This window comes from Taeniopygia guttata, chromosome 4 (genome assembly GCF_048771995.1).
Source record: "Taeniopygia guttata chromosome 4, bTaeGut7.mat, whole genome shotgun sequence".
Taxonomy (NCBI): Eukaryota; Metazoa; Chordata; class Aves; order Passeriformes; family Estrildidae; genus Taeniopygia; species Taeniopygia guttata.
The window spans coordinates 41609605-41635238 of record NC_133028.1 but is presented as its reverse complement, the minus strand read 5'-3'; the positions used below and the strand labels follow the sequence as shown (position 1 = coordinate 41635238).

At 38.4% G+C, this 25634-nt stretch overlaps 2 protein-coding genes and 1 long non-coding RNA gene across 4 annotated transcripts in view; 2 read left to right on the top strand and 1 right to left on the bottom strand.

The window, feature by feature from the left end:
* Positions 1-5972, top strand: part of GUCY1A1 (guanylate cyclase 1 soluble subunit alpha 1) — a 34971-nt gene extending 28999 nt beyond the window's left edge. For both annotated transcript variants that reach the window (XM_030271454.4, XM_030271455.4), the window contains exons 6-9: positions 579-1064; positions 1575-1718; positions 3611-3765; positions 4923-5972. In XM_030271454.4, coding sequence (XP_030127314.1) covers positions 579-1064; positions 1575-1718; positions 3611-3765; positions 4923-5124 — 987 coding nt within the window. In that variant the 3' untranslated portion in view covers positions 5125-5972. The remainder of the gene's footprint in view (positions 1-578; positions 1065-1574; positions 1719-3610; positions 3766-4922) is intronic.
* A 4021-nt stretch (positions 5973-9993) lies between these two features.
* Positions 9994-13497, bottom strand: LOC140683963 (uncharacterized). The gene is made up of 2 exons (XR_012055677.1): positions 13357-13497; positions 9994-10643 (listed from the first exon to the last, which is right to left on the bottom strand). It is a non-coding gene; the product is annotated as an uncharacterized lncRNA (long non-coding RNA).
* GUCY1B1 (guanylate cyclase 1 soluble subunit beta 1) overlaps positions 13002-25634 on the top strand; it is a 41626-nt gene continuing 28993 nt past the window's right edge. Inside the window, exons 1-2 of the mRNA XM_030271457.4 lie at positions 13002-13111; positions 13385-13458. Coding sequence (XP_030127317.1) covers positions 13109-13111; positions 13385-13458 — 77 coding nt within the window. The 5' untranslated portion in view covers positions 13002-13108. The remainder of the gene's footprint in view (positions 13112-13384; positions 13459-25634) is intronic.

Here is a 25634-nt window from a genome sequence, read left to right as displayed (position 1 = left end):
CTAGGCTCTGCAGTACCTTTCACATTACACAACTGACTACAGAAGAGATGTAAAAACACTTCACACAAAATAGTTTTCTTTTTTAGACTATTAAAATTGGATATTCCTGCCATTTCTGCCTTTAATTTTAAATTGCAGTGAGTACTGAACATCCTATGATAAAACTGAAGCAGATTTTCTCACTTTATCTTATGGAGAAAGTGGTGAATGAACTAGTCATTAGCAGAAATTTAGAGGCCACTGTAGTAACATATTTTATCAATTGCTGAAAATAAACAAAATTATTCTTTTTGGTTTTCTTTACTCCCTAAGATAAACTGATACTCAGACATAATAAGGTCTTTATCCTTAAGCTGGAGTCCTCTTGTACTAGAGGGCTGAATAAAAATGAACTTACTTGATGGCTCTGTGATTCAGCAACCCATGTTTTCTCTAAGCAACCAAATTAAAATGTAAGGACTATGGACCAGCCTTGATTTTCTTACATTTTAGCAAAATGTATTTTCTCTAAAACTTCTTGCTTCTAGACCATTGCCATGCATGTTTTGCATGAATTCTTGTTTCTTTAACTGTTTCAGGTAATGGATCTTAAAGGCCAAATGATCTATATTTTTGAATCCAGTGCCATTCTATTTTTGGGATCTCCCTGTGTGGACAGACTAGAAGATTTTACAGGACGTGGATTGTACCTCTCTGATATTCCCATTCACAATGCTTTAAGAGATGTTGTTCTGATAGGAGAGCAGGCCAGAGCCCAGGATGGACTGAAGAAGAGGTTAGGAAAGCTAAAAGCAACCCTTGAGCAGGCCCATCAAGCACTTGAAGAAGAGAAGAAGAAGACTGTAGATCTTCTGTTTTCAATTTTTCCTGGAGAGGTTGCTCAGCAGCTGTGGCAGGGACAAGTTGTACAAGCCAAGAAATTTAATAATGTCACAATGCTTTTTTCTGACATCGTTGGATTCACTGCCATCTGTTCTCAATGCTCACCTATGCAGGTTATCACCATGCTTAATGAGCTTTATACTCGCTTTGATTACCAGTGTGGAGAGCTAGATGTCTACAAGGTACACAGTTCATTGCTTTTCTTTGGGATTCTGGGGCAGGAAAGGAAATTAAGACTAAGTGGGACAGAAGAAAATAGAGGTCTATAAATTATTTTCCCATAAACCTTTTTCAAATGAAAGACAAAAATCACAAAACAAACAAAAAAAGTCAACACAAACAGTTGTTCATTCAGCCAAGAAAGAAGCCCATCAAAACTTATGATTTAATTTCAAAAATTAATTTCAGTGTGACTTAGGAGTAAACAGGTGTTTGATGTAGCTGGGGGTGCCTGACAGTAAATAAAAAAGGAAAAGTATTTTAGAATTATGCTCAACAATAAATAAAAGTTGTGCAATTTTTTTTTTTTTTTTTGCATGATACTGAAGGATTTGTCCAGTACTTAAATAATTTTGCAGGAAAACTAAGACTTGGTCATAAATTGTAGGTACCTACAATTCTTACTGAATTTAGGTTGTTCTTTTATATTTATCAAACAGTCAAAGAGTAAGGAACAAATATGCCTGTTTTAGGTTGAGACTATTGGAGATGCCTACTGTGTTGCTGGAGGCTTACACAAAGAAAGTGAAACACATGCTGTTCAAATAGCACTGATGGCCCTGAAGATGATGGAACTGTCAGATGAGGTGGTGTCTCCCCATGGAGAGCCTATCAAGGTCATATATTTAATTTTTTGTTTTAATTTGATTAAACTAGGCTTTTTTGTTTGTTTAGTCGCTTTCTGGGATTTTGTCTCAAGGAAATTTCACAACACTGTATTAACTTAGAAAATGTGGGGAATCAAGTGACCATGGCTGGAGAAGATAACCTTTTTAGATCTGTGGATGAGAGTTCTGTGGAGTGGTAAAGGTGAAAAAGAGATATGAAAATCAACCCAAAAGACAAACGCTTTGAAGTCAGTAGGTGCAATCTGCCATGCTGCAGTTCTTGTGTCAGTAGCAATAAAACTGTCAGTGGCATGGAATAGACTCTTTTCTAAGGAAATGACTAATCCTCTTTCCAAATTAGACTTCCAAGTCTTTTGACGCAGAAGCTATGAATATGAATGCCCAAAGACGTTCTGATTGTAGTAATCCACACATCTTTAGAGGATTCCATTGCTGTTCTTGTTTCTCAGTCAGATACTGAACCACCATAAGATAATAGTGTTAATGCTGTCAAAGCAACTGTTAAATTCAGTGGTAATTATATTTATGGCTTTTTTCAGTGAGAACTTACACATGTACTGAAATTTTCATATAGGATTATCTCTTACTGAGAAAGAAACAGAAAGGACTGTGTGCATGAAAAATGATGTGGACCTTTAATGTAATTCAGATGGCCTGGAATGGCATCCTATTATGTTAATAGAGGTGTTTCAGTTCATTATGTCTTTTATTTGCTAATTTTTAACATTTTTCTGTTCATTTTTTCCTCCAGGAAGCTTAATGGTTTTGTTTTGGTTTGGTTTTTTTGGGGTTTTTTTTTTTTTGTTTGCTTGTTTGTTTTTTTAATTTTAGATTAAGGAATATTTGTATTCCAAGACAAAGAAACAGGTTATTAAGAGGATTATATGCTTCATATTGATCACAGAGAACAGTAGTATTGTATTATAAATAAATGTTGTTCTTTTTGTCTTTTTGTATTTTGCATTATCAAATTAAGTTACACTTAAAAAACCTGGAAACATCCTGGCAATATTATAGCAAGTGTATAATTTACATGCAAATGCTACTACTGCATTTTAAAAATTATTTTAAAATAAGGATAAAAAGTTCTATTGTGTTAGTACCTAACAGAAGCTTCTTAGAAGAAAACTATTTTTAATGAAAGCATGCATCTATTTTTATTAAATGCTTCATGAAAACATTGGCTATTGTGCAAAGCAATAAATTTGTCACACAATCTACTGTAATTTTACATATCAATTGCCAAGAAAAAAAGGTGTGACTGCAAATGGCATACTTTGAATCAGACTTGCATTTTGATGAATGTATTTCAGCCATCTTTACAATGTGGGTGGATTTTGGTTTTGTTGCAGGTTTTTCTACTTTTACACTCAAGTAAGAAATTGCAGCTTCTTCATAATTGTATGATGCTCTCTTGATATGTAAAGAGTAGAATGCAGAGTAGACATACAAGCTTTCTGACATCATGCCATTATTTAGTCAGAATGCTGTTCTGAAGAAAACACCTCTACACATGTATAATGCACATGGGAGAAAGAACATAGTTCAAAAAAACCCCACCCAAAAGAACCATTGAAAGCAGCAGCAGCTAAGTAAGAGTGAAAAGTCTGAGTATGAGCTAAGTTCACAGCAGTTCACAGTCATATTTTAATATGGTAGGATTATTGACTAAAAATGCAGCACGAAATAAACTTCAGCTAGTTCCCTCTCCATGAGCAGTAATGACCAGAGTACAGATATTTTAAGGACACTCTGCTAGCCTTGTTTATTTTAGTAGCTCTTTCTTTATTTCTTTTATTTTAAATGAAGAATAATTTTTAAACTTGACTTTACCAATTCTATTTTACCTAATAATGCTGTTTTCTTTCTTTTGTTTAAAGATGCGTATTGGCCTTCATTCTGGATCCGTCTTTGCTGGAGTTGTTGGGGTTAAAATGCCTCGTTATTGCCTTTTTGGAAATAATGTGACCCTTGCCAATAAGTTTGAATCTTGCAGCATACCTAGAAAAATAAATGTTAGCCCAACAACTTACAGGTACGGTGCAGTATGTAAAATGTCCACCTGCAGTAGTTACTGTAGTAGTCTTTTATATTCCTGTTGTTTTTTTGGCTGGGTAAAATAAGCAAAATTATAAGTTATTTTTACTTTTTTTGGAAGTTCTGTTACCCTCACTGTAGTCTGTTGTTCCTACTCAGCTGGTACCCACTGCCACATATCTGATAATGCCTTGTGGCAAGGTTCTGCATCCAGCATCAGACAGAGAATTTGGCACAGGATCCTTCCTGACATCCCCTGCAGCATGTGTTATGTGACACAGACGGTGCCAAGCTTTAGATGATCTTAGATAGGTGATTTAGAAAAAGTAGCACAGGTATTAGAGCACAGAGAAAGTAACTCTTTTGATCATGCACTCTGAAAACACAGAGAGAGCATTAGCATCACCAGTGCTTATGTATGTCAACATAAGCAGTGCTGGCCAACAGTGATTGTTTTTCCATTCCATTCATATGGAAAATCATTTTGAATCATACCCCTAGAAAACAGGCAATTTGATTAATGGGTAAACCATTGTTGTTGTGGAGGTTTTTTTTTATTGAGTGTATGAGGTGTTAACTTCCTTTCTGTTTGGTGTTTTTTTTTTTTAAATTTTGATTCATTCACCAATTCTAAAGACACATGGATAACATTTTGGCACCTTGCACAACTCCTGTATATTGCAGTAATTGTTTGAAAGCTTTGGTACGAGTATCCAATATTTATCCCTACAGATTAGCAATCTCTGATTCAACCTGTGAAAAAGCAAATAATATTAGAATTCATAAGAGGGTCTGAATAGTTTAATTAATAAGGTTCACAGTATTTCCTTCTTTGATATACTAATTATGATGCATTTGATGTGTGGATGGATGTGAGCTAGCTTTCAGCATTAAATAATTTTTGAAAATATTTACAACAAACATAGCACCTACATGCAAAACACTGACAAGACAAAAAAAGAAGAGATGCTGTTATTTGCATTGATGTGCAAGTTAATAGATTATCAAGGTTACCACATAAACATTATTTTTAATATTTCCAGTAAGTAGCTATTAAAATTAAATTAGATTCTCCCTGCCATACATGAAGAGTTATTGAATATCTGCACTTCTTAGTGACTGCTTTCTAATTGAGATGATTCATTTTTGTTTTAGGTTGTTAAAGGAATACCCAGGTTTTGTGTTCACACCACGCTCAAGGGAGGAGCTTCCACCAAATTTTCCAAGTGATATTCCTGGAATTTGCTATTTTCTGGATGCTTATATTCAAGGAACAAACTCACAGACTTGGTTTCAAAAGAGAGATTTGGGAGATGGCAATGCCAATTTTTTCGGTGAGGAAACAGGAATAGACTAAATTGTGCATTCACTAATGTATAGAATAAATTTATAAATATTTGGATTTTTTTTTTGGTATAAATTGAAAATTTTTAAAACTGTATGAAACATTAAAGCACTTTAGATTGTTAACACCTGAAAGCCAGTATTAAAATTTCAGGAAGTATGTCACTGACTACTTTTTATTTCTCCTTTGCATAAGGAACATAACTGCTAAAGTAATGTTGCAACGTCACTGTTGGAAATGCTACTATAAACTGTATTTTCCCTGTGGTAATTTGTAAGTGCTACAGTTCTCTCTATACTGAGAATTCTAGATGTATTGTATATGCAGTTTGTCAGGAAATGTAATGTGCAAGTGATGCAGCCACATGCAGTGTTGTGAGCTGGTGCTTATCAATGACTATGAAAATGTATTTTCTTAGAAATTCCATAAGAAAATTTCCATTAAAATATTGTCATTGCCATCACATACTCCTTGCAGTGCATCATTTGGGCCCCATCCTAGAAGGCTGCTGACCATCTTCTCACACTGACTGGTCAAAGTATGAGGGTGCTCAGCATTTTCTGGATCAGGCTGATAATTGTAGCTAATATACATGCATAGCAGAGTTGCTGCTTACTGTTTCAAGAACTTTATTTTGTGTATAAAATTAATATAGATTCAAACACTGTATAATCACATACTAACATCTCTGTAATCATCAAACTATTTTAGTTCTTAGGGTTTTTAAAGTACTTAAAAATAATAATATCCACTTGTTATTATGTATTACAGCAATAAATGTTTTCTTTTTGTTGGCATTTAAATTTGAAATGTTTTAACAGAAGTGTAATAAAATATGCTTTGGAATGTTTGCTTAGAAATGGAATTCCACCTAGACTGTGTGGAATGGAAGCACACTAGCTTAAAGCTCTGGTCCTTATTTGAGGATGCAGTGTGGGTGTGAGGTGCTATGGAAATGCCCATTGCATGCTCGATGTGAAGTTGTCAGGGGAATTATCAGGTGAACAGAGATGCTTTTAAACATCTGAACACATTTAGAAAGATTAATACTACTACAGTCCAAGCTTTTATGTTGTGACTGATGGAATATGAGTGGAGAATTCTGAAGGCTTTGCCTGTGGAACTGGCAGAACAGAGTTAGTTAAGTGCTCTGAGTAGGATTTTGCCTCTCTAGGTAACAGATCCATCTGCCCAGAAGTTCCTCTATGCTGTACAGTTTGATCCCAGCTGCAGGCTGGAGAACTGCACCTCTTATACACATACTACTACTCCCATTTGTACTGTTATTCTAACATCTTCTGTTCCTGGGGTTTGGCATATCATGCCATAAAGGTCTCTTAAAGCCACTTACCACTAAATCAGATTTTGGTCTCAATTTACAGGGAGCAATTACATTAGACTAAGGTACCATTGTGTTCATTTCCTGATCTTGACTGGTGCATTCTGAAGCTCAATAAACCATTTTATTCTAGTTTTCAGTAGAAATTCATACATGTAGCATCAGAATCTTGAGAAAAAAGCTGAGAATGGACTAGAATTAAGAATGTTTTAAAGCCATATTTCAATTCAGATTTCCTGTAAGGAGCATTTGAACAAAACTTGAACCATTGAATCCTTCTTCAGGTCTACTATATCCATCCAAGATGCTTAGAAGTAGTTCTGTGGCACAAAAATAGAATCAGAACGTCTGTGTATTATAAATAAACACATCTGTCTTGCACACACCAGATATATATATACACATATATATACATATATACAGACAGGCACATGTATTTGTAACACTTTAGACCACAGTGTTTCAAGGAAACAAGACCTATGCAAATCTTGAAGACTGATCTTTCCAATATATTGGTTGGACAGTTCTATTCTATTGAGAGAAATACCCAGGGGTTAGCAGTCCCATGTGTGTACCCCTGGATATAGAGGATGGGAAGTATTTATGTTATTAAACCAGAAATTACTGAGGTCAGTATGAATCTATCAATCTCTGTTAAGAAATAAATAGACTTTTAAATAAAAAGGATTTATTTCTCAGATCTACCAAATGGGAAGTACGCTTAGGAGGGAATTTCCTTTTGTCCCTAGAAGACAAGTATTGCTGACTGGATGAGGGCCATGCTCAATATAAATCTTGTCATTAGATGGGATGTTCATCATGGCAGTTCTTGATAACCTTCCTTAGGTGACAGCCTTTGGGAAGAATTCTGATAGGGTGCTTTAGTCTACACAGAAGGCAACATGCTTGAGTCTCAGTAAAGTAAATAGGATTTAGGCACATATTTAAAACAAAGATTCATGAAAGTGCTTTAAAACGTACTCATGTTCAAACATGTTCTACAATAAACCCCCCATAAGTCCATTTAGCTTTAAACATAATTTAAGAATTTAGGTCTCACTGAAGATGTTCCTCTGTTTAAATTCTTTTGCTGAATAAAAATGTATTTAATAAGGGACAAATATTTTAACTGATCTTTTCACTTAGATCTAAAATATTCCTTTCACCTTTTAACTAATCATTTCATTTAAATTGAAAAGAAGGAATCAGAAAGCTAATAAGCAAATTGTTGAGATAAACAGAAGGAAGGCAATTTAACTGATGCAATACTGGGACATTTTGGAAGAAAATAATAGAGTTGGTTTTAAGTTGGTCTCTTCTGTAGTATATTGTGAAAATTTTCAGAGACTATGCAATGCTATTTATACGAATATAAAAATACCTTAGTACTGTGTCCAGAAACAGTTTTTTTATGTGTAAAATTTTATTTTATTAGTTCATGAAGATTCTGTGTGGCTGATTCCTGTTCACATTTACACTACGTCATGGAAGATACATTCTTATCCCTGCAGTTTCTTTGCTAAAGAAGTGTAAATGGCCCTTAAAATAAAAAGTGGGTCCTTTGAATCTTTACACTGACATAGCTAAAGTGAAAGCTATACCAAAAGAATTAAATTAATTTTATTTCATTCAGGCATGACCCGATAAAATTTCAGGAGGATGTCAGAAAAAAATTGCATTGGTGGTGTCACAGGAAGTGCAATTAGTGTGGAGCTGATGCTTTCTTTCTCTCTGAACTACTGTGCAAAACCAGAGCAAAGAGAGTCATGGAAACTGCCAGAACAGCGAAGCACACAGATAATTGAGCTCCTGGGACAGATCTACTTCTTCCCGGGAAAACTTGTGAAGGCAGAATTCAGACTTCCCCCAAACCCAGTTTATTTATTCCGTCATTTTCTATTGCAGTCTTTCCAGAAATAGCAGCAATTAATAGTACAGGGGGAAAAATCATGGCCATTTAGTATTTCCAACTAAAGGCCATGAGAATTAAGGGAATTGCTGCTGAATCTTGGCAAGGGGACCTTTTTCCAAACCCCACCCATCCTACAACCTAGGAGGCCACTCCATTTGCTAACATTTTTTTAATGCCTGCCCATTGTTCTCCAAAAGTGGTGGGAGATTTGCTTCCTGCAACAGCAATGACTTTTGTGGCTGTTTGCCATAGTGTACAAGGTACTGAGTTGCTTTCAAAGCTCTGCTCCAGTTTATCTTAAGTCAGCTTTGCAGAAATCAAATTTAACTTTCTGAAATCAGAGCTAAGACTTGCTTTTCTGCCTCTAAAGTCTGCAAGGTGTGTGCCATAACAGTCTTTTGAGATTACTAAAACCACCTCTGATTGTGTGGCTGCTTACAGCTGCATAGGAAGAAAAGAATCAAATATAAGGTTTGTTTGGTTTTTTTTATTATTAAAAATTTTCTAATCCCGTCAGCGTATGTTCACTGTCAGTCCTTTCCTGCAGAGCACGGAGGGAGAGTAAAAGCCGCTGTCTTAAGTTATTGAGCATTACTCTGATACTGAAACACAAATAAAAGAAGAACGATAATCAATGTATCTAGAACCTTTGCTACATCCAGATGGCAACAGTTTAAAGATACCTACTCTCCAGAGAGCAAGCAGTAGGATCTGAATGTTAAATATGCAGTTAGGGTGGAACATAATCTGGAAAGCCGGTCAAAGAAATAATAAACTGTGAAAGAATCTGAAATGAAGTAAACAACCTTATAAAGTTGTGTGTCTCAGCTGCTTTGGCATACTTTTGATGCTGAAAGCAAAGTCAAGCCAGTGGCTTCCTAATATAAATGTAAATGAGCACATTGCTTTGCAGCCTTGTTATAAGATGGCCTTTGAAGATCTGGGCTAAAATTGCTTCTATTTCTTGAGCAGTACAAAATTACATTTTTTTGTGCCACTACAGCAAATGCATATCCTGCACACACAGCAGCACGTAGTGGGAAATAACCAAGAGAATAAATGCAGTAGCATCCCAAGGATGTGAAAAGGGCTGGATTCAGACATAGAAACATTTCCACTCTTCTGATTTTTCATCCCAAGCAAAACCTGCCAAGGAAGCATCAAGGACAAAGGCATTCCCAGGGGCTTTGGACTACAAGCACGTGAAAACAAACAAAAGTCTTTTTCCACTGACTGCAGATGATGTTGGGGAAAATTTGAACCTATGATTAGTTCACTCTGCATGGCTAAGATTACATTCCTCTAACAGGAGCATGCAATGGAGCACTCTGTTTCTCAAATGTACACATGTTACTGCATTACAGAACAGCATGGAAACATTGAGGGTTAGTTCATCATAGCTTGTCAATACTAGGACTGAAAAATTAATGTGCTGGTATAGGGGAACACTGTATAGTGGTGTAGTAGAAATAATGAATCTTGCTGAAGTGAACTTAAGAGGGTGTTTCTGCACCTGAGAAGTATTGTTATGACAATTCCGAATTTCAGGTCTCAGACCATAACTAGAAATACCTATAGTTCAGTCCATGTCAGTAAAGTAACTCCATCTTCAATAAGTGGAATCCAGCAATACCATATAAGGCAGTCTTTTTATTCAGGACTTCGGTAACAAAATAAACTGTAAAAGCAAAGTCCAAAGTAAAAATGCAACTTATTAAAATACTTCGTTTTATAGTGCTTGTGCATTAACACAAACCATATTGAGCTGCATGTTATTGTCTCAGCAACTGCCCTTTCACACAACATAAAAGGATCCTGTGCTACTTTTTGCTTCCATGAATCTCACCAAGAATTGCCAGATGAAGTCAGCATCTCAAACTAGGAAGAAACACGTTAAAATAAAACATATATAACAAGTACCTAGTGCATGAGGGTCACCTGATGGGAATATGATTGAGAGCTATAGTGGAATAAGCTGAAGACTTTATGGAAGTGTATCAGATACAGTCCAAATGTTTGTGTGATGTGAATAATGCATGTGGCATAACAGTCCTGATACTGACGTGGTTGGGCCTTGGAAACACAGCTCAGTATTAACAGCTTAATTTGACATTTATCTTATTGACTTTGAGCCTCTTCTTCAGATGAAAGCAAATCTTCTTGCCTAAGACTTCCAGAGAGTCTTGACCGCGCAGGTGTCTGGAATGGAGCCTTGTTCTCAGAAAATCACTTGGTTGAATTCTTTAATTAAGCATCTTCCAAACTTTCAAAAGGATACATCTGTTTTAGAAAAAAAATCAATCACTACCTGCTTTTACTCTGACCATGCTGTTTTCACTTCGCATTTTACAAATCTCACCTTGACTAGAACTTCCATTTGTATTATAATGGGTTAATCACAGTCTGTAAATACAAGCCTGAACCAAATCAGAAGGCAATTTTATATTTATCCAAGACAATTTTGACTCTTGTAGATCTCAGCACTTTCAAAAAAGTGTCACTCAGGTACGCAAAATCACCAGATAATCCACCTTCTGAAACCCATAACCAAAAATAATTTCATATAATCTCTCTAATACTTCATGAGCATGAGGGCTTACCCCATATATAAAGTGGATTCCCTTGAAACCTGTGAAGAATGAGAATGGTTTTTTACACCTATTCTCCATACGGTCAACTTGTTTCCTGCCTGGGACATGCTGCCAGGAATTCCTTGACATTTGTATCCTCAAAACTGTGCTTGAGTGCTTGAAATGCTTGAAGAAGACTAACCATACTGGAGGGCAAAAGTCCCAGCAGTAGGCACACAAAGATGTAACTACAACATTTGTATGGTAGGATGAGTTTTCCCATCTTCCCAAAATTTATTTCCTACCAAAAAGTAAAAAGTAGATAGTGACCTGATGTGTTCAAATCTTAGTGACAACCCTCTTTAGCTACAGCAAAGCACAGCCTTTGGTCTGGTTCCAATGAATGATTTATTACATTATCTCTGTTGCTAGCTTCCTGGAAGTTGAAGAGACTTTTAGAGATTTGAATTTCTCCAGTTTTTGTTTGGTCTTCTACACAGAGATACTCAACCAGCAGTTTGGAATGGTTTGGTTAATTTATCTAAATGTTTTCTTTCTCCCTTCAAAGTTAGCATATTACTTGTATGATTCCAACTGGTTATACTGAAGCTTTTGTTCTTGGTCATTCTTTAAAAAAACTAAAATTAGTTTCCCCAGTACATTTGCACTGTGTTAAACAGAATTGATTACTATGCCTACACGACCTAAAAGTAGCATTTGCTTCTGCTGTTCTTGGAATGTCTATTGAGATGATTTTGCCAAATTTCTAATGTCCATCCATTTGTGTCCACATTTACAATGATTTTTAAAAGCTCTTAACACAGACTCAAAAGTTCACCAGGAAGTAGCTGAAATTTCAAAAGATTTTTACATGCCACCATTTTTAAACTTATTTACATGGAACTTCCAACATAAATGCTTCATATTTTTTTTCAAGAACTATGTGAACAGTTCAAACGTTAATCTTATTTTGCATTATTTTACTAAGGCCTGAACTTAAGTAATTTTGCCTACATTTAGAATCCATCTGGTCTGACTAGTGTTTATGGCTTCATATAGCAAGGTTTCTGCCCAAGAGCTACTACACTGGTAGTCCACTAAGTACTCATCTCCTTGTCCTCCTAGATAAACTGATTATATTTTAATATGTTTTGATTCTTCTTAAACAAGTTTAAAAGAGTTAGTGGTCTCCTTAGATTTTTTATTTCATACACTGGGGCCAAGTTTTTTTATCATATAAGGGGCTTTACACTATACAGGGCCGTATTATCTTTTTTTATTCTTTGTATATGATAACATATGATAGAGTGTGCTATTTCCAAACTGGCCTTGGCATATTGTCTCTGCTCCAAACCTCCTGTTGTAAGGGTCATGCCTTACTTAGAGAACCCTCTAAGAATCCATGTTCCGTAGGTTAATGATACAACACTCTATTCACACCGACACCTGGAAGGACTCAAAAACACACAAAATACCCGTTATTGAAAGCACTCATTATTATGCTTTTAACTTCACTGGCCTTTGAGATATGAATACACAGGAGCAGAAATGTCTGGGATCACTTTGTCGCTCAGATTCCTCCCTTTTTTGGTGACATTTTTCTAAAAAACTGAGTGGTTGCATCGGTACGAGAAACAACTGAAGCATTCTTGCGAAGGCAACCGCTGCACAGGGAAATGCCCTAGAGGTTCCCACCCAGGCACTACGAGCAAGACGGGTACGAGCAGGAGCGTTCCGGGGCTCGGGACCAACGCCGGCTCCGGGCCGGGCACGGGCAGCGGCCGCCCTCAGCCCCGGCCGCCCCTCAGCCCCGGCCGCCCTCAGCCCCGGCCGCCCCTCAGCCCCGGCCGCCCCTCAGCCCCGGCCGCCCCCTGCCCCGGCCGCCCCTCGGCCCCGGCCGCCCTCAGCCCCGGCCGCCCTCAGCCCCGGCCGCCCCTCAGCCCCAGCCGCCCCTCAGCCCCGGCCGCGGCCCCCGAGCGGCCCTCGGCTCCCACAGCCCCGCCTCCACCTCTGATTGGACGGGAGCGCGGCGGCCGCGCCCGCCATTGGCCCCTCGGGCAGCGGTCGCGCTCGCCATTGGCTGCCGGCGGGTGCCACTCGGGGCGGCGGCGGCCGGGGGAGGCGGTGAGGCAGCCGGGCCCATCCTCTGCTGGCGGCGGCGGCGGCGGCGGCACCATGGTGAGCTCCGCCGGGCCGCCCTCCCTGCCCGGGCCGGGGCGCGTCCGCTCTGCCCAGCACCGGGCCCGCGGTGGGAGGGAAGGGGCTGAAGTCCCTTGGGAAGCGGGAAGCCGGGCCCCAGCCCTTTATTTCGGGGGGAGATGGGTGATGTGTCGGTGGGGTCGGTTCCCGGCGGGGTGATGGGAAGGGTGGGGTGGGATGCTGCGGGGCGGGGGACGGGGCTCCCCTGCCGCCCGGTGCCTGACCGTGCCACCGCCTCGTCCTGCCCCGCAGTACGGCTTCGTCAATCACGCCCTGGAGCTGCTCGTCATCCGCAACTACGGCCCCGCCGTCTGGGAGGACATCAAGTGAGTGTCTGCGCGCGTTTGTGCGCGTCCGTCCGCGTGTCTGTGTGCGGTGCGTGTCTGTGTGCGGTGCGTGTCTGTGTGCGATGAGTGTCTGTGTGCGATGAGTGTCTGTGTGTGGTGCGTGTCTGTGTGCGGTGCGTGTCTGTGTGCGCGCCTGCCCGCGGGGGCGCGCAGGGCCGGCAGCCGGGGCCGGCCGGGTACCAGCGGTACCGGGTACCACCCGTGCCGATGCCGGGAGGGTCTGCGGGCCGGCAGGGGCCGGCAGCGGCACCGGCAGAGGCACACAGAACGCGGCTCCCAGCCGTGACGAGACCAGCGCGGCTCCTGCCGCGCCTCGTCCCGCTCGTGGCCTCCCGTAACGCCTCCAAGACCCGCCTTGTTCCATCTTTCCCGGTGTCCAGGAGCCGCAGCGGGGATGGAACTGATCCCCGCGCTTCCCTCCGTTATATGGAGTATGTGGCAGAAGTACTGGCCTTGCACCGGGCCACCAGGTGAACCGTGCAACAGTTGCATCCCTTTGCATCCCTGAAGGAACTAAGATACAACGTTTATTTAATAAACACTCTCTAAAAATAGTCACACTGTCAGATTTTGGTAATGTCCTCAGCTCGAAATCAAAAGAGTCACTGATTAGTGAAGAGAAATATACATAAGGATGTAAGTAGAAGAATGATTTTTGACTTCATTTCTTGAATCTGGTTTCTTGTGCCCAACCCTTGCTTTTCTGGTGGTATAACATTTTTCTAAGGAGCTGACTGCCTTCACTTTAAACCTTTGATCAGATTTGAGATTGCACGAAAAGTTTTAAGTGAGTGTGCAAACAAAATTCTGTTTACCTTAAAAATAGTAGTATGAATCACTGGGCAAAACTACAACAAGAATTTTTAAAGGGACGTAAAAGCTTACAAAGTTGTAGGCTTACTTCATCAGGATTTAGGCAACATTTGGTCAGAATAAATGGTTTAATATGATCTCTTGATAAGGCAGAAGTTGATTATCCAGCGTGGAGAAAGTGATCCTCTTTCAACTGGATGCCTTCTATATTCCTCTGCTGTATTTATTTTAATGTGTTAGTGTTGATGTTGATTTTCTAATATATTGCTGTTGTCTTAATACAATTCAAAGGGCCAGTTTTGATTGTGAGAATTTTGTTACCATTACATATTCATAAAACCATTTGTTAAGAATATGGTAACCTTGCACAGTACCATGAAATCAGAGAATCATAGAAATGTTCTCTGGAAGGGGCCTCTGGAGGTCATCTAGTCTAGTTTCTGTTCCAGCCTGGATGGCTACTGGCACTAGATCAGGGCTCAGCTATGACTTTTGTCTAGCCAAGTCTTTGAATGACCAAAGGTGAGTCCACAGTTGTAGTTCAGCAGGCATTCATTGTTCTATTGGTTCCTGACAGATGCTGTGTAAATTACTGTTTGCAAATACAGTTCTGTGCATAGCATAGATGAACTTTTAGTGTACACCACACAGTTTTGTGCTATAAGTGTGGCATTTATTTTCCTTACATACTAAACATTTCTAAACACAGTGATCTATTTTGAATTCCTGTTTTGATTTTTTTAGTGACATATGTTACTTAAGAGGTGATAAAATACTGACACATGCATCATTTTCCATGAAAATTAAAATAAATAAATAAAAATATGTATAAAATATGATATTCACTCTTTCTTGCCATGGCATCCCTTACCAAGATGCCTTAAATATGTATTTGAATATTTGTATTTAAGATCAATCCATCAGAGTAAGTACAGAGTTTCATCTTGTAGTGTAAGATCATATTGCAGACTGTCAGAACACAGCTATTATTCCTGATGCATCCTATCTCTTTAGATTTTGGAAGCACCTGATGGAATACTGTAGATAACTAAAGCCTGCGAGGAATATTACTCAGGTAACATTTTGGAGACATTTAATAGAAATATACAAAATACTTCTCTAAGGTTAGATGTGAAAATTCAGGAAGCTGGTTCATCCTGTTTCTGCTTTTCAAATGAGAAAAGTTTGTGTCTTGTAGCAGCCCAGCAGGTAGGCTCTGCTGTTAGCTCACAAGAAGATGGCTCTCTGGAAGGAAACCAGCACGACACCACCCAGCAGAAGATTGGAATGTGATCTCCAAGAAGGAGCCAATGTATTTGCAACAGCTGCCATACCTCCTTATGTGAAATTGGTCACCATGGGGTATTCAGCAGGATTTCTCAGTTGTGTATCCTAGAGTTCAGAAACCAGTAAACCAGCCCTTGCTGGAACACATTATAGTGGTGCTGATTTAGGGCATGGTAGTGTCAACTGGTAGCCAAGTGGTGTTGAGGAAAAGCTTGGATGTTTTATCTTTTATGAGTAAATACAAACTTCTTGCAAAGGCTTTTTTTCTTAGAACTGTTAATCATTTAGGAAACAGCAAGAAAGTACAGAATAGTGTTGTGGCATGCTGAATTGAATCAGTTGAATCACAGATGACTGGAGAAATAATTATTGAAGTCAACAGTCCTTGGCTGTTTCAAAAAAACCCAAGAGGAACTTTTCACTGTTAATGAGTTGAATTTGCAATAGAACTTAAACATTTTTGTGAAGTAGAGAGGCCTCTGGGTAGTTCAGTACAAAATTTCTTATCTAAGCTTTTTGATTTTGTTTGTTTTCAATGTTGAGCTGATCACATACTGCTATTTTGTTCTCTTTCAAGTCACCACAGAAGATGTGAATCAGCATTGCAGAGTGGTGGGTTATGATTGCTTAGGGATTCTCAAATGCCAGCAGGTGAATTTGTACTTAATATTGACAGAATGGAAAAGAAAACATAGAACTAAATAAACTGAAGTAATGAAATATGGTCATTCTTCAAAAAAAGTGCACTTAAAAGTTAAATGCTGAATGGAAAGGGTATTCTCCATCTGAAACATGGAAACTTTTGTAACTTGTTCAGTCAGAAGTGGTGTTGAATGAAGTTCTTACATAGAGAATTTGGATACACAAATAGTTGAATTTGATGCTCTTACAAGAGTGGTGTTTCCAGTGCCATCACTTACTGTAACCTGAGTTGGAATGATGTTCAAGTCTCCATGGCTGTCCTTTTGTTCATTTTTCAGCATTATTGTAAAACCATGATCTCTCAGAAAAAAGATTCACACTGTTTTTTAATGGCCCAGAGTGGAATTCTTGGGAAACGGCCTCCATGTTATTTTCACCCACTTAAAAAAAAAGCATAACTGAACAACAGAGTCTTTTACACATCACGTAATAAGGCACTAAGTTAATGGAAAAATTACAGTATGTACTTTTATATAGGGCTTGGCTTCCATACTTAAGAGAAAACCTCTTCTGATTCTTTTATTTTGTACTTGTTACATTCAGAGGCTGGTTTAGATTGTGTGGCCACAGTTGCAATGGCTGGTTCTCAGGGGTGGTTCTCAAGATTCCTTTGGCATTAGATATCTTCAAGTCCTCTGCGGCCAACATAAACTCAAAGTTGTCAGGCCTGGCCATTCCCACATACATGCAATTCTGTGCTCGTGTCTGTTTAAGGCCAAATTTGTACTGCTGGGTGATATGGTAGAGTGTGCACACGATTGTAAGTAGTGCACGTGGAATTACTGTCCATGTACCTGTCCAAAACACTGCAGAGAAATTACTCATATTGTCAAAATAAATAAAAGTTTCCAGGACTTAAGAAATTGTATGCCCTAGTATGTTTCTATGGTGGGCATATTTTTATGTGTGTGATAGTACATTTTTAAAAGAGGCCTCTGTCATAAAATCTGAGCTCTCTCTTCTGTAACAGGTATCTCTTAAGGCTGAGCAGAACAGCCAATGTGTGTGGAATTCTGATCACTCCATTCAGCAGTTCTAAGGGTTTAATTGTGTAACAGGCATTGACAGGGATGTCTTCTTGAAACAGCTCCAGGTCAATATGTGGGAGCTAGAGCAATGTTGTCAGCAGGGAATATGTACAGTCTTTTTTCCTGTGTTTCCCAACACTCTTCCTCTGTGTTTGATTAAATGAATACAGGATTTTCCCACGGGCTCCTAAATCTGAATTGAGGCCAGGTTAGATGCTCAAACTGTGGCACTTTCAAACATACTGCCAAGAAAATGAATGAGAATTCAGAAATCTAATAAATGCATTAAAATGCTTCATCACAAGCCTGTAGACTTAATTAGTATTTTTCCCACACAGGTATATGAAATATCTGGATTTGGGAAATTAAATGGCACAGCCAGTCAAGTCCCCACAAAAAGATGTAGTGTTTTCCAGTGAAAAACTAGAGTGGAAGTTGAAATTTAATGTTTGCTGAAAGCAGCTACATAGAGGTGTATTTTTATTTGATTCTGGACAAGTGTTCAAACTTGCACAGTAGAAAAGTAATAGTTTTTTGTCCCTTTGCTGTCTGTACCTTAGCATGGGGACATAAATCAAGTAATAGCCTTACATCCCTGGTACTCAGTGCTTAATGTAGAATTGAGCCATCTTCTTCTGCCTTTGCCCTGTTTTGTCCTTTGGAGGGGTTAGGATGGCATGTGCTGTCCTCACTTTTAAATGCCAGGACTCGAGGTCTGGGGAGCTTTGTGGCCAGCACAGACTTTACAGGGCACTATGGAAGAGCAAAAATCAATTGCTTGTCCTAGGAGGAAGGAAAGTTTCATTCCCCAAGTTTCACAGATTATCACCTACCAAGGCTCCAGGCTCTTAAAAGCTTTTTTTTTCCTGTAAATCTCCTGTTATGGTTAAAATGGTGTAACTCTGAGGATTGAGTCATTGGTCTGGTGCAATGTGGAAAAGGAAATTGGAAAGCTCTGCTCAGTTTCAAATTGGGCTCAGCTGAAGTGGTGGAAGACCGTACCATTTGGGGACATGAAAGAAACTGCGGGGCCTGAAAATGAAAACTAAACTAAACGGACAGAAACTTCTACATCCTGTTGGTGAAGGTTATCATTGGTCAGACTAGTGACTTGGTGTGGCTTTTGCAGTGAAATGTAACAGTACATCTTGTTGGGTAAATTTTCAAAGGCATCCCTAGCAGTTAGGTTTATTAGTAGTGATGTAGGTTGCTTGCTTAAGTCAGGAAAGGTAGATGCTCTTCATTTACCTATCTAAAAATGGTACTCCACTGATTTCCCTAGCATTTAGATAATTAGAAACTCATTAACAGGATGTGCTATTCTGATTAGTTATATTTGTAATATACTTAGAATTTCTTATTCTAAAATAGTAAATTATATAAATAAATAATATAAAATAAATACTAAATGCCTTTAAGAAAACATTTTATATTTTTTTTTACAGGAGATGGACTGGGATTGCATTATTTCCTGGGAATTTCTCACAGCAAAAAGTTGCCCATTTTTTATGCTGCTTAAACAAAACAAATAATAAAAAACTTCTTTAGCTGCAGAGTGAAGGCCCTAGCTTGACTTTCTGTGTATGCTGGGTTCAGACAGCATCTCTCTTTGTCAGAGATGTTTTCTTCTTTTTATTAATATATCAAAACACAACTTATATTTGTTGACAAATCCTGTGAGAATCATGATTTTGGCCTACTGCTATTGCTTAGCACAGTGTTTAGATGTAGTAATTGATCCTACTATCATGTAGTTTGCCTTTTCAGAAACCTAGAAAAATATGCGCAACAGCTCTAGTGAAAGACTCTTCTTAAGTTGCAATAGTAAGCTCCTAAGATTAGTGGGAATTTAGATACTTTAGGTCTGATGCTGGTAGGCTGTAAAAGTAGTAAAGTCCATGAAAATTGTGTTTTCAGCATAAAAAGTTCTTAGTATCTTAAAAAAAACAGAACCACTCATCACATACTGGGCACCGTAATTGAATGAAACCTTTTTGATCTGCGGTGTTCTTGCCTATTTTAAATGGAAATGGTATAATTGGCCTCATGAGATTGTTGGAGAGCTAATTTATGCTTCTGCATGCAATTAGTGGAGATCAATTCCACAGGAAGACTTATTAAAAAGGAATAATTCTCTCTTCAGAACTGGATTTGAAAGCTGCTGTAAATCAAGCCTGAGGTTATATATTGAGGAATGGGATAAAATAATGCACAAAATAATTGTACATTAGTGGAGTAGGATCTAGCCTGAGTACTGAGGGAGCTGAGAGCCTGGAGGAAAAGGAGCGGGTTTTGTGGGCTCATGGGTGTGGCTGGGATGTTGTGTCATACAGGCTCAGGAACAGACAGGGAAATGTTGCTGGAGCAAACTGCTCTAATGTTGCCGAGTGGACCTGAGTCCATCTTTCCTGCTTTCCCTAAACTACAAAAAAAAAAAAAAAATCACCAGATGCTTATGGCTCTTTATGAGACATGTTTTATTTCTTGGTAATTGCTCTGGAAAGTGTTTTTCAAGTTTTCAGCTGACTGTAGTTTCTATATATAGGGCAGCCCTTTAGAAAGCATGCAAAACAGTGCCATAGTCTGTAACAGTCTGTTTGCAGTGATAACAGCATCGGTTCTGGTAGGAGAGAAGTTGGATAATCATCAGCTTAGAATGTAAAGTTTTTGGAGAAAATCTATTTTTGTGTGTAGGTACATATGCAAATAAATATTGATGTGCATGCCTATGTGTATGCGCATATTAGGTCTACATAATCACCATGTGGCCTGGGCAATAAAAATGCAAACTAAACAGGAAATATGAATCAAATATCTGTACAAAATGTGAGGTGGGGCACTTCATTTAATAATCATCTGTAGCTGAAGCAAGTGAACAGCCTTCCAATTATCTTTGGTATTTCTTGTCAAGGAGTTGATTTGCAGGAGAACCTTGGTGCCAGCCTCCTTGTAAATTTCTAAGTGTAGGTTTTGGTATGTCTCAGACTTCAATTTTATTTTAACCTATTAAAGCCTTTTTATTTATCCTATTAAAGGATTTCTTTGTGATTTCTCCCATCAAAATGCTGTTCCTTCTGTACTTCTTCCGCAGGAACTATAGAATTCTGGGTGGTGAGCAGGTGAGTTATGAAGTTCACCACATAGACACACACACCTGCCACATGCAGTGGTGGCAGTCAGTCCCTGTGCATCTTCTCTCCTTCTTTGTTGAACTGCTGGAGGTTTGCACAGTATTTCCCTTTCCCAGCCCACAACTAATTATTGTAAAGACTGCTTACTTAACAGCTTACTTGAACTTACTGATTCTTTCATGCTCAGAAGTTTGAAGACATACTGTGTTAATTATTTTAACTGACTTGTCACAGTGAACAGTGGTGAAAAAAATTGACTGTTTCACTAGAGTTTAGATTTTGAATCCATTCTTATTTTGGATCATGATGTTCTCAGTTGTAAATAATTGCAGTGATCTGTTAAAAGCAAGAAAATTGAGGTTTTGCTGCCTCTTTCAGTACCATGTGGGTTTACCCAGTGCTAAAGGCAATGTTCTGTTTGACCAATCTCAAAAATTTTGAAAAAAATACAGATTGCCTACAAATAGATATGAGAAAGACACTTTGGAAAGCCATTAGTGGTGAAATGGCAATAGATGATTTCTTTTTATTCCATAGCCCTTTTAACATTATTGAGTTTTTATCCAGAAAGTAACATTTATTTTTGTTTCTGTTTTAAAGTCCTTATTTCATACTATTCCAAAGTTCTAATCAATATTTTAATAATTTTGTTTTAAGTGGTGCTTACTAGATGACTTTTCATGGCTAAGGAGGTTAATATTTACAAGCTTCATAGGGTCAGAACACTTTAATTCCTGCTCTTTCAGTTCCTCACAGCGGAAGGACCTGCTTGAAGGTCAGGAGTTAAAGTGGATGCCAAATTATTTAATTCCTCTGGGAAAGGGTTGGCTAAAAGGAAATACTGGCATGTTATGAAACTTGGTGTGAGTGTTCTTGCACTATCTCTCAGGTATTTTGCAGTTTTCCCAAATTAAGTGCTTTTAGATGTGCCAGGATAACAGGTGTTAGAAACACATTGTTCAGTCTTGTTAGTGAAATGCATGAAAGAGTATTTTGTAAATACAGTTCTTTTTATTCCACTTACGTAAAAGGAAGCAAACTAATTCTAGCTTTATATTTTTAATAATTTTAGTGTTTGTAGTAGCAGCAAGGAACTTGTACTTTTGTTAACTGTATCTTCTAGTATTATCTTGTTTTGAAAACCTACATTAAACACTCTCGTATCCAGCCTGTAAAACTGGGAAATAGCTCAGAACTGTGAAGTCTATAAATACACCTATTTATTTTACCCAGAACATCATTTTCCTGGACAGATTCCCATTTTTATTTAATCTTGTAACTTAATATAATTTATGTTCTTCCCAGCTGGGTATTTTAAAATATCTTTGGACGATCCAAAACATGTACAAGTCTATTTTCTTTTTTCCTTTTTGGAATAGTGGCTCAATATTTTTAATAACTTTTAGTAAAGCGTCTTTGTGAAATACATGAAAAAAGATGGGAAGCATTTTGAAAAAAAACAGCTGTCTGTGAAGTAATAGGAGCAGTTAGTTTGCTATTTTAATGTAAATGAGATGCAAAGGCAATGATTTTGGGTTCACAGATACCATCTTTAGTTCTGACCCATGTAATCCTGTTTAAGAGTGCTACTCTTGGAACGGAATTAAACTTGACTTGCTCCTATCAGTGAGATCAGAACCATGCTGTGTTTCTAAGTGCAGTAGAGTTATTTTGTCATTAAGATTGTTTTGACTGATCTCTTCAATTCAACGAGCACTTTTCCATCCTTGGTACACCAAGAATACTGAAGCACAATGGTGGCAAAAGTCCCAGCAGAAACAATACATATCATGGAAGAAGTCCTGGAGGTAGTCTTGGAACCAGCTACTGTTTTTGGTGTGTTGAAGGTGACACACCCTGTGCGCACACTTTGGGCTGAGTTTTGGTAGGAAGAGATCCAGTTGTGCTTTTGGGACACTGGGTAGTCTCTTAAAGTGACACCAGCAACTTCTAAGTAATAATGTTAAATCACAGAGAAACCTGTGCATCTTCAGGATGCAAAGTAATTGCTCCGTGCAATCTTCTACCATATTCTTTGTCAATAATTGCTGCATGCAAATGGAAAGGGTTCTTCTTCTGTAAGAATATCTTGAGATTCCAGCTTTTTGACTGGCTACAGAGGCAGGATAGCAAGTATGACTGTACAGGAAAATATAAGTTTTGTCAGCAGCAGCCTTCTTGAGTATGACTTATGCAAATTCACTTTAAATACTACAGTGTGACTGCAAAACTGCATTAAAACTCACCTTGTGCAGAATGGGCTATATATAAGTAAGACCAGCCTGATGTAACATCTTGCCCAGCTGTGTTGTCTGTAAAATCTCTAAAGATGGCAAAGGAAATCCTTTCTACTTCAAACCTCTATGAGAAATAAAAATGTGTGCATCTCATGGTTTAAAAATCTGAAGTGCAGGATCCGTTCTGATTTTAAGAATAGTTTTTCTTGGAATGTTTGTCGACACATAGCATTTCAGCCATTTCTGTGAATTATTAACATCACCTTTGAAAATCAGTAGTGTGTTTACAAATACTAAACTAGTTGCACAATGGGAAGGATTTTCAAAGGGACCATTGTACGCAGATGTATCACCTGTAAGGCTGTTCTGTGCTGCTAAATCAACAGCAGTTTTGGGGGTGTTAGCATGACTGATGGAGGAAAGGCTGCTTTAAGATTTGATGCTGCTTTGATCTATTCAATAGGAATTTTTCCACTGATTTCAAGGCCAAATCCTTATGTGAAAAATATCCTGTGTATAGCTGTTATTTTCCATGGTGCAATGGTTAAGGTTCTTCTCCTGCCGAAGTCAACTGCCTCACATTAACCTGGATAATAGAAACATTTTGGAGGAAAACAAAAGCATTTTGGAAAAGTCTGTTCTGGAGTCTTTGTTTCCCACAATTGAAATAGCTCTGTGTAATCATTCAGAATTAGTCTAGAGTAAATAAAAAGGGCTGCCAGACTGTAGAAATTAGGGCAGGCATGTCATGGGATGTAAGTTTTGAACCATGAAATATCACATCTTGTGTGCAGGAATCAGTTTGGGAAGAACATTAAAATCCTGGGGTGTTTTAACATTTTGAGCATAAATTTATAGGGGAGCAAAACCTACACCTCTTTTGACTCTGTAAATGTAAATGAGAGATTAATTGTAAATTCTGTTCTATTTGACTTGAAACTTATTTTGAAAGAGCAGGCATATAAAAGAAGTTGCTACTGTAATACTGCTTCTTCACTAAGAAATAAGCAGGGCTTGGGAATTTGCCAGAGCTTGTTGCTTTTGGCACATTTCCAGTCGAGTTCTTAAGCAAGCTACCGACATGTTATTGCTGTTAATGTCTTTGTGATCAAACACCACAGTCTACAGAAGACATTAGAACATTAGATTCCTCCCACAATTTTATCTGGTCAAAACCTGTAACTTAAGATTGCAGCAAAACATTTCAGGGGAAATGACACAGTTTTGGTTTTTTTTTTTGGTAAAGCTATGGATTATGAAGTTTTCTCTGAAATGTTTTCTCTGAAATGTGGTCAGCCAAATACAAATGTAAGGAATTAGAGTTGATGGACAGCTGATCACAGCAGCTATGCAAAGCTGACAAAGCAGCCTCACTCCTAACAATAATTATACTTATGACACTATCATATATTTCTTCCTATCACCCTTGTTATAAAACCATTTTCTTAGTCTAAGCGCAAGCAGCTTTGAGAAATCAGGTGGGGTCAGGTAAGTAGGTGGGAAAACTGCAGCCGTGGGGAAACAATTTGAGGTATTCACCTGAATGGCACGGCCCTCTTTCCTGGGCTGCTGGAGGTCAGTCATGGTCAGCCTCTCTGGTGCTGGTAGCTGTGATGCTCTCTCAGAGAGATTCATTACAGGCCCTGCTATTTTGTGGACTTGCTGAAGGACCAGAGCCTCTGAAAAAATAGGATTTCTTTCACTTTGCAGTGTCCATTCTGGATAAAGTCACAGCAGCATTTTCCCATCACATATAGTCTTATGAGAAGTATTTCAGAGAGAAGGATTTTTGGAAGCTCTCACTGCTGTTAGGTTACTGAGGGAAGCAGAAGGGCTTCAGAAGCCTGTCCACAATCACTCTGCCTGCCTGTTGTCTGTATGCAGAGCAACTTCTGTGAACAGGTGATGAAGCAGACAGGGAAATTCATCCAGCAGAAAAATAATACAGAAAAACAGATATCTAACTGAATTTTATTTCAGCTCAACACCTATCTAAATTGCTGGGATCTACCAGCACAACAGATCTCAGTGGTATGGAGAAGGAATTGATTTGGAAAGGAAGAAGAAAGTTCTGAAATGTAATGATTTTCAAGCATACATCTTAAAAGAGCAGTTTATCTTTTGACACAGACTTAGATAAGCCATTGTCATGGTATTTGCCATATTTGTAGAACAAGCAAAGAAATTTTTGCCTGCATGGTTTTAACTGAGAAGTGTAATCCCCTCCAGGAATAAATATTTACTTTGACAAATTTTCTAGAAAATTTTGCTCAACTTAAAAATATTTCTAATGGGAAATACATCAGTAAGGGTACAGAGAAGATGGCTGCTGAGTGATCCAAAGCATCTGGAAAAAAATATTTAAAATAATTAAATGGAATTGTCTGAAATAACTGAAATAACCAGTGGTGATTTTAAAAAGCAGTGGCTCAAAGAAATTGCAGATAGTGAAGAAAAACTTTGACAAAGTAAACTAAAGACAAATGAAATAAGAAAAAAGGAAGCATGGCTTGGCACTGAGAAGTAAACAGGAAAAGTTCCAGTCAATGTAGTTGGAAAGAAATGCAAGAAGTTTTGCAGTTTCTTTTCAATGCAAGAGATATCAACATCATCAAACTGGGTCAATTTTTCATAGAGAAAATTCTCACACGGAAAAGCTGTGTCTACTGGACTGTGTAAGTATGTAGTATTTTTGAGGATGTTCATTGCTTTTCCAGATGCGTGTATTACCCTTTGTGGTTTGGCTCTGATCAGAGAAACTAAAAGAAAGCACAGCATGGATCTGAGATGTGGGAAAGTTTGTTCACCCTTTGCAAACATCCCTCCAAATTGTAGCTGGCTTGTAGTTACATACCATGTTATGAGAACCAAAGAATCAAGATGGTTTTCTTTTCTTATATTCATTTCATTTCAGTTCTAAGGAGATGTAAACTTAACCTTTTTGTCCCTGACTGATC